Source organism: Euphorbia lathyris, chromosome 1 (assembly GCF_963576675.1).
Source record: "Euphorbia lathyris chromosome 1, ddEupLath1.1, whole genome shotgun sequence".
NCBI classification, from domain to species: domain Eukaryota; kingdom Viridiplantae; phylum Streptophyta; class Magnoliopsida; order Malpighiales; family Euphorbiaceae; genus Euphorbia; species Euphorbia lathyris.
In genome coordinates this window covers 122324926-122334193 of record NC_088910.1, presented here as the reverse complement: position 1 = coordinate 122334193, position 9268 = coordinate 122324926, and the positions used below count along the sequence as shown (strand labels likewise).

Sequence of the window (9268 nt, the reverse complement as noted above, 5' to 3'; positions counted from 1 at the left end):
ATTTAATTAAAGCTCGGTCAAATTCGGCCAAAGCTCGTCAAAGCTCGATTCGAGAGAGCTCGGCTTGAGATATTAATGAACCAATACCGAGCATGCCTAGGTTCGCCTTGGCTCGACTCGTTTACACCTCTAGCATAAATAGGGAATTAATTATTTTTATCTTATTTCTACACATATTAAGTCAATACGGAAAAATAATTGATGAGGCATCTGGGCTTGAAGACACAGATGGTACCCTAAGAGGGAATTGGGCCTACTAAGAAAGCGTAACCACCCCTCACTGCCGCATGTACCTAGGCAAGCAACCGCATCCTCTTTCAAGCCGAGGGTATTACAGACTTTGCATCGCCCCACAGGTCATGTCTATAAATAAAGGGATCACACCCTACAGTAAAGGATCCAAACTTTCTCTCTCCACTCTCTCTATACATATTGTCATCTTACCATTATTGAGCACTAACTTCGCTGTTAGAATGTATCCATGGACCGCTCGTGGCGCTAGTACTAAAAGTAGACTCGATAAGTACCTCTTGAGCCCAACTTCTCATCAATAATTAAAAAAATTGTCACGTGTCACAAATTGTGTCATGTGACAAGAGTTAACAAATCGATTAACTTTTCATTCAAAATGGGTTAAATGTCACATAGAGAATAATTCTGGGCTCAAATGTTACAAAATGATACCAAAATGAGCAAATAATAAAATTTTGGATACCATAGGAGCCAATTAAGCATTTATGCCAAAATGACACTTTAATTTCTTAGTTGATATTCCAATAATTCGGAGACGCTTAGTGCAATTAACTCCATCTCCGGTGAAGGGATCGGTTGGATTTTGGAGTTGGAGACGATTAGCGAGGAAAAAAAATCAAAGTTTAGTGTTACGAATTAATTTTTATGATCCTTCGATTATATTTTCTAAAGTTTAGGCACAATCGATGCAATTAACCCGAATATCTCTTATTTGACTCTTAGAATTAAAGATAGTTAGTGTTGTGTTGGCTAACACTGGTGTTTGGTGGCATTAAGGAAGCCAAAAATGGCTAGACCTAGTGAACTAAACTACGATTGCCCTACCATGAACTCTTTCTTCACACATTTTTCCGGCGAGGATGGTCTAACTTGGACATCTCAAACAACACACAAAATCTCAACAAACAGAGACAATAGAGAACACAAAATATCAACAAACAGAGACAACAAAGTATCATGCGAGTTAGAATAACCAAATATTATGAAACCATAAGACAACTCAATTAAGGATATTAGTTGAAATTTATATTATGTTTTATGTAATTACAGATATTAGTTGATTTTTCAAAACAATTGTAAGCAGTTGTTTTTCAATAACTAAACATTCGCATATTTAGAACTCAAAGTAAAACAGTGGATTAGACCCATATTTGGCCCCTGATATCATTTGATCATCTGGGATATTCTCATATGTAACATTTAATGCATTTTAAATGAATATTTATTTGATTTGCTAACTTTACGGAATGACACAATTTTTAACATGTATCATGTATACACAATAATTGTTTTTATGTAGATTTAATGTGCATAAGTGAAGAATTAACTATTTTTTATTATTTATACTATTAAATAAATACGGAAAAAAATAATTAATGAGGCATTTAGACCTGAAGGCTCATAGATGGTACCCTAAAAAAGAATTAGGCCTACTAAGAAACCGTAGCCACCCCTGACTTTCGCATGACCCAAACCCAAACAGGCAATCAGATCCTCTTTCAAGCCAGGGGCATTATAGACTTTGCACCACCCCACAGGCTATGCCTATAAATAAAGGGATCTCATCCTTCGGTAAAGGATCCAAACTTTCTCTACTTTATATAATGTTATCTTACCATCACTGAGCGCTAACTTGACGGTAGTGTATCCTAAAAACCACTCAAAATGCATGTACCCAAAGGCGGAGTTGATAAAAACCTCCTGGTCCCAGCTTCTCGTTAATAATTAAAACAATTATCATGTGTAAATATCGATCTGAGCTTTTTATAAATAATTAAAACAATTGTTATGTATACATGCCATATGTCAACTTTACCTAATAAGAATCAATGTAATAAGAATATAAGATTTTCCAGGCAGATCAAAAGACCTTACCGATAAATTGTTATGTAAAGACAGAATTCCCAAAAAACTAGACACTTCAATTGCTTGATTGTTATTCCAATAAATGTACAACGCAAAGCATATGTAAGAAGGAATTCTCAAATGTATACTTCCTCCGTTCTTTTTTATATGTCGTTTAAGGTTTTTCATCAAGTCAATGCAATATTAATGAGATAATTAAAATTACTAATGTACCCTTAATCAAGGTTGTAGAAGACGTTGGACGCTAGTCAGATGGACATGGCCCTTATTGATTAATCAGGGATTAATCAGAGATTAATCGAGATTAATCGGATTCGTATTTTTTGTATTTATTTATTTTTTATTAAATAAAATATTATATAACTACAGTTAATATATGAAATATACTATGTAAAAATACAATGTAAAATATTTAGAATAGAAAAATATACATATTTTATTATTATTTACATTAATGTCTTTAAAAAATAACAAATATATCAATAAAATAACATTTATAACAAAATGTGTTAAAGTAAAATAAAATTAATATTCTTAAAAATACATTTGATTGTTTACCGTTTTTTTTAATTTTTTTGTTATTTAATATATATTTTTTTAAATTAAAAAATTTGACATAAAATTTAAGGAACCGCCTAGACCTGCCTGAGACCGCTTAGAAGGCCAAAAATCGATCAACCGATTTATACCGCCTGATTAGTGGAAATCGAGACGATGTTCTAAAAATCACCGCCTAGGCCGATTTTTAGAACACTACCCTTAATACCTTTCTCCTAATTTCTATTTTCTATACAAAACTTCTCTCTTATTAATTTTTATGGCTTAATTAAAATAATTTACATTAATAACTATGCCTCTCTTACCATAAATAGGGTCAAATGAGAGAAAACATTTTAAAAAGTGCATTGGTAATACAAAACAACATATAAAAATGAACAAATTGAAAAGTCCAAAACGAACAAATTGAAAAATCCAAAACGTCATGTAATAAAAAACGGAGGGAGTAATAAAATTGAGAATCAAATTCAACTTTGGGCAAAGCCATGGAAAAATATATTGGCATTCATAAAAATGATAATGCTCATTAGACCTATCACCCTAGCTGTGGACAAAAGATAAATAAATTAAATAATGAAAAAAGAGGGTGAAAGGTAGGCTTTTTTCCCCAAAATTTCAAAAAGGACAACAATAATGATAAAAGGAAAAAAAAAACTCAAAAAGGATGCTGGTAATGTAAACCTGACGATCTAAATGTTTTTCTTTCCACAGAAAATGCAAAACTTTCCTAAGTCAAACATACATCTATCTACCTGCTGATGCAACTCAAGGAGATCTTGAAGGTATCTCATTGTCAACTTCCTGTACCCCAAACGACCTCATTGTATCAACACTATATTTCTCTTCTCTTTGATATTTAGATGAACCTCTAAATTTCCTGGAAGCATCACCATTTTGTCTATCAATGCCATTGAACTTGGGATTCCCTCTGCCACAGAAATCATCAACGTCTCTATATCGGGAATCATAACCGTCTATATTATCCAAGTGATATCGCCTGACAGGTTCATCCATGTCATATCGCCTTGCACGTTGAGGCGGGCCGTATCTGAATCGGCTTCGGCCCCTATCATTGCCGTTCTCTTCGTATCTTATACCACCTCCTATCTCTGTGTATCTTCTCAGATGCATAGGCCGATAGCTTCTTGGAGAATCAACCAAATCGAACCTGTCATCCTGTTGGACAAACCTTACTTGTGATCTTCGGACATCGAATGAGGAATGTTTATTGTAACTCGGATCCCGGAAATGAAGTGCACTGTCTTTCCTATCGGGGATCCACCGTCTATTTTGAGGAGGGGAACCGTGATTTCTTGGTCCTGATCTAAATCCTCCCATACGATCTACCACAAGCCCCGGTCTCTGATTAGGGGATCTCATTCTCTGAGTCCTGCCAGCAGATCCAAAATTAGGGGATCTACTCCTGCATCCGAAATACGGATTCTCAGTGCCAGACGAGTGACTTCGAGATCGAGATGAACATTTTGAGGGAGATCTGCGTGCACGAGGATCTCTTCTTCTTTTAAGAGGGGAATGACTTTTCTCTCTCTTAGCAGAAGGATGTAAATAAGTTACAGAAGAATCATTGCAGTCATCAGTTACAACACCATGATACCTACTCATTGGTCCTCTCCCTTGACCTTGCAGACCGTACCTTATAGACCTGCCCCTCCCGAGGGTCACACGCCAACCAGGACTCAGGTTCCTAGTTGGTCTAATATGCATGCGTGTACCAAGATCCTCTTCTCTATCATCAGGCGACCCACTTCTTATACGACGATGCACGATTTTAGGTTGCCCAACGCGATGAGACGACATTGAGCCATCGTATCTGGGTGAATAATGTCGTCTAATGCCCCTGCTACTATCTCGAGAATCAACCAACCGATCAGCTCCTTGCGCTCTAGCATGAAGATGCTGCATAAATCTACGCCTACAAAAGGATACAACATATCGAGACTCCCATTCAGATCTGTAGAGGATCAACAGCATCACTGAATTGAACATACAAGAAATGTACTCAAACAGACCATCAATTGAATGACGGGCTGTCCTTCAACGCCTAGAGTACTAAATCTGAGCTTTAAAACAAATGGCGGAGTATACAAAACGATAACTAAAACAATTGTCATGTGTACATGTCAGATGTCAAGAATTGTGTCATGTGACAACAATTAACGAATCGTTAACTTTTCATCCAAAATGGGTTAAATGTCACATATAATGGGTTAAATGTCACAGGAAGCAAACGATAAAACTAAAACAATTGTCATGTGTACATGTCACGTGTCAAAAATTGTGTTTATGTGACAACAATTAACAAATCGGTTAACTTTTCATCCAAATGGGTTAAATGTCACATATGAGAATACTTCACGGGTCAAATGATACCACATGGGCCAAATGACAAAATTTTGGATATCACATGGGCAAATAAGCCTTTATGCCTAATAATTGTTATCCCTGTGGCATAATTAATGGTCAACTAAGAATAGGTAAATACGTGCAGAAAACAGAATTGAGAAGTAGTACCTGTCCTGTCTAAAGGATATATCACGGAATGATTGCTCGCCTATACGGGAACATGAATCCCTTTTGAAAGCTCTTGATTCTGCCATTCTTGTCCGATCTATAGAACCTAATCCACCAGCTTCACAAGGAATATTTTTGCAGCCACTATCATTTCCTGTTCCGACCATCCTATCCATGCTAGAAATAATCATGCCACCTGTGATCTCCTTGTCAATCCCAACCTTGGGCTTGATGTGGATGTTTGCACCAGTCTCAATCATGGAGTTCGCAACTTCTCCTTCCAACATGCCTGAGTGAGTTTGAAAGTCCATTTTTGTCGTAATTTGTTCGGATGAGGAACCAAAATTAACAGTGTCAGTTCCATAAATCACTTGTTCAGCTTCTATATCCTCACCATCACATTCTTGCCAATTGTATTCCACTGATTCCCTTACTTCTCCATCTTCATACTGAGAATCATTATCCAACTCAAGCCTCATTGCTTTCACATATGCATGAACATCATGAGAAACATCAGAATTGTTGCTATTTCCAAAGGGTTCTTCGGTAGCCATCTCATCAAAAGGGATTACAACGTCCTTTGAGTTGTTTTGGAAAGCGTTAGAGGAAGCATGCAACAATACTGTAGGTACTTCTGGAGACTTGGTCACCGGTTTCTCACTTCCCTTATCCAACATATTATCAGTTTCATCATTCTCAACATTCTTATTCTTAACTATTGAATCCTCAGTTACCATCCCCAAGGTTGACTTCTCTACAACTATAGGAGAACATGATCTAGATTGGCAAAGAGAATTCTCTTTGGCATCCTTAGCATCTTCACTTTCAACATCTTGAGTTTCACAATTGTTGCTAACTGAGGAAGTTGCACGATGAGCAAGCTCTTCTCCAACCCGCAAACTAGAAGAAACAGTTTCACATGTACTAGTTGCACCACCATCTTCATTCTTTGCTGAAGTAACACCTATAACACCCACGGCTGCTGTATCACAGATTGCATTCGAAATACAACTGCTTAGAGATTGAATGGATTGAGAGGGAAAAGGGTTATCTATACACGAATTTGATCCTGCAACCTGATTTAAAAATATCCGTCTCGTAGTTTCTGTAGAGCAAAATGTTGAAGATTCAGCTGAAGCACTTTTAGACTGGTCAGTAGAAGTGATAGCACTATCAGTTGAAACAAAATCCACACAACCAGAAGAATAAAGTTTCTCTTGCGAGCAACTAGTCCTGTCAATATCAGTCCATGAATCCAAATTAAGTTCCTTATACTCTGACGATTTTTCGTAATGAACCATCCCTCCAGGGTCTGCAGGAGGCAGTCTAATTTCTGTGTCACATATACTATCATGAGGAACCTTTTGTATGATCTCACTTCCTAAGCTTCCAATCTTGTCGATGTAATGACCACACTTCACCTCCTTAGAGATGCCATCTGCAATATCAGAATCCACATTTGGTTGATCAAGTGGGCAGCCCCAAGCATCCATTGGAGTGTTCAAATCCCAATATGATCGGTCATCTTGTGAAGGAAACTCGCATACACAATCTCTCTCCTCAACCTTCTTAGTTAAAAGATCTTCAGACACTGCAACTGAACAAACACCTGTAGACTTATCAAGCACATCATTTTCCCGTAATGTAGCACTGGAGTTATTATGCATTCTTGGCGAGGCAGTAAAATCATCTGCGAGTTTGACAGAAATACCATCACCACTTCCTTGGATTGATGATTTAGCAGAACTGCAATCCTCTGTTACATTTCTGTTTGTTAAAGGATGCAGCTGATTTTTCATTGAAGGATCTTCATCTGCACAACATTCGTCACCTGCAGAAACACCCTCTACATGGTAATCACCCCCAGTGCAACTATCATTGCAGGCAGCATCTGCAAGTATGAGTATACCTGAGAAATCTTCCTGAACATCAAGTTCACTTACCATCTCCAAGGTCTTCCCATCAACCCCTTTTTGAGTATCAACAATTTTACCCGAGTCAATTGGACAGGTGTAAGAAACTGATTCCACTAGATTCTTCAAGGGCTTTTTATTTTGCTTGGGATGTTTAGAAAATTTCCTCTTCTTAGCAGGCACATTGTCTGCATTCTCACTGAAGCGGCACCCAAGAACACTTACTCCAAGCTGCCATTTAAAGAATGGAAGATAGTATCATGTCAGCAATTGCATATTTCCTATGATTTCACATTTATTCAAAGATAAAACACCATGTTACATGATAAAGCAAAAACAAAAATGAAAAACTAGCCTATCAAATCACCTTCTCAGATTCAGAAAAAGGTGAAGCCACTGTGTTGGGATCCAATTTTAACAATTCCTCACCCGCAATCCAGCTTTTAGACAATGAATTCCTAGCACGGCGTGATGAACTCCTGCTACCTTTTGCAACCCTCTTCCAAGTCAAATCAGAGTTTATCAGGCTAGAAAATTTCAAACCAACACCCCCATCGATGCTACCCACTGTTAATCCTTTCCCATCATCCACTGCCTTCTGACCATAGGTTTTGCAGGATCCCATTGCCGCAAGTTTCCAATTATTTCAATTCACCCTGCGTGAAAGAGTAAAGCAGATTATGGGTCATAAAAATAGTGAAATCTAAGACTTCAATCCACTAAAAAAACCAACATCATCCATAACACCAAATGATCTGTAATTAAGTATTTTACTTCTGTTATCTTAGAATTACAAGATGTAAGGATGTATTGTAAAACCAATAACAACCTTACTGCCAGTTTCAGCAGAAGCTATCATCTAACCTTGTATCTCATAATATGCACAAAATATTCAACGTAGCTGGTTCTCAAGAAAAAGAACTTCAAGTTGGCCCCCATTTAAGTTTAAATCCAATCTTAACCACTATAAATGGGGACCTCAGTTAAACGTAAGGAAATCTCCAGAAGCTTGTAAATAAAACGAGCTCAGACTGCCGATGCAGTTAAATCTCCGATATCAGATGAGCAACCAGTAGCTTCAGATGGTATAATTCCTTGCCGCAGAATACTAGAATGTGAACTCCAAGCACACAATCATAGATATGGCAAAGACTAACATCAAAGCTACAAAGCGGTGATAGCTCCTTCAGAAACAAGGGATATACAACATAAATCCAGTCGAAAATTGCCCGACGGCGGAAACGAACAGGAGACGAGTTAAAACAGAACCCTCTGTATGATCAACATACAAATCCGAATAGCGTCCGTAACAAACAACAAATCAATCGATCATCAACCAGAAACCCCTAAAATCGTCATTAGTCAAAATCTTCAACCCACAACAAATCAGCCTCTCCGTCTCATATACCAAATCCAGAACCAAACAGATCGAGTAAAGCACCAGGAGATAGACGGAAACGAAGGAAACAAGAGCTACGATCTAAACGGTAAACAAGCAAAAAATCGAAAGAATCAATGACTAGGATATTCAATCACCTGTTTGATAAATCAAAATCTGCACAAAATCCAGATCTCTCTTTCAGTCCCGCAGGTAGATAGTCCAAAAAAAAAACTAGGAATCGGAAGATACGGCGGCTAGAACTCTTCGAAAACAAATGTCAATGACGATTATAAGCGAAATTCATTTCCTCGAGAGAAATCGGCTGGTTTTCCCATGGATTGAGGGCGATCTATAAAGAGGAGGAGATTAATAGAGTAATAAGAGGCAGAAGAGAACCCATGGCCGATTACAAATAGCTTGAGGTCATTGCGTTTTCCGATACGGTCGAAGAGTAAGGAATTGCAAAGATTGGAACGCTGGCGATGAGATGATCCCTTGCTGCTTTCCTTATGCTCTTTGTGGATTTCCTTTCCTTTCTTTTATTTTGTCTTTTTTCTTTTTCTTTTTTGTTTTTCCTTTTCTGTAAAGTGAAAAAGGCCCTGTTTGGGCCTCCTCATTGTTGGGCTCAGATGAAAAAGGGCTCTACAAAATATTTGAGGAGGAAAAGGAACACAAAAAAAAAAAAAAAAAAAATGGAGATGCGGGGTATCGATCCCCGTACCTCTCGCATGCTAAGCGAGCGCTCTACCATCTGAGCTACATCCCC

General features: G+C 37.6%; 1 protein-coding gene and 1 non-coding gene across 4 annotated transcripts; both read right to left on the bottom strand.

Moving 5' to 3' along the window:
* Positions 1-3122: 3122 nt before the first annotated feature.
* On the bottom strand, positions 3123-9038 carry LOC136210843 (uncharacterized). 3 transcript variants are annotated; one of them, XM_066002261.1, is made up of 4 exons: positions 7986-9038; positions 7489-7777; positions 5209-7352; positions 3123-4648 (listed from the first exon to the last, which is right to left on the bottom strand). In XM_066002261.1, the coding sequence occupies exons 2-4, from the start codon at positions 7744-7746 to the stop codon at positions 3442-3444; spliced, it is 3609 nt and encodes a 1202-aa protein (XP_065858333.1). In that variant the 5' UTR covers positions 7747-7777; positions 7986-9038; the 3' UTR covers positions 3123-3441. The 3 variants fall into 3 exon arrangements, with proteins under 3 accessions (XP_065858333.1, XP_065858332.1, XP_065858334.1); XM_066002260.1 differs by having other exon boundaries at positions 8658-9038; XM_066002262.1 differs by having other exon boundaries at positions 3123-4609; positions 8658-9038.
* A 157-nt stretch (positions 9039-9195) lies between these two features.
* Positions 9196-9268, bottom strand: TRNAA-AGC (transfer RNA alanine (anticodon AGC)). Its single transcript has one exon. It is a non-coding gene; the product is annotated as a tRNA-Ala (tRNA).

Coding starts and splice junctions, on each gene's coding strand:
- LOC136210843 (XM_066002261.1), bottom strand. CDS start 7,746: ATGGGATCCTGCAAAACCTATGGTCAGAAGGCAGTGGATGATGGGAAA. Junction 7,353..7,488: donor CTTTTTCTGAATCTGAGAAG/GTGATTTGATAG, acceptor TTTAAATGGCAG/CTTGGAGTAAGTGTTCTTGG. Junction 4,649..5,208: donor ATATCCTTTAGACAGGACAG/GTACTACTTCTC, acceptor GATCCTCTACAG/ATCTGAATGGGAGTCTCGAT.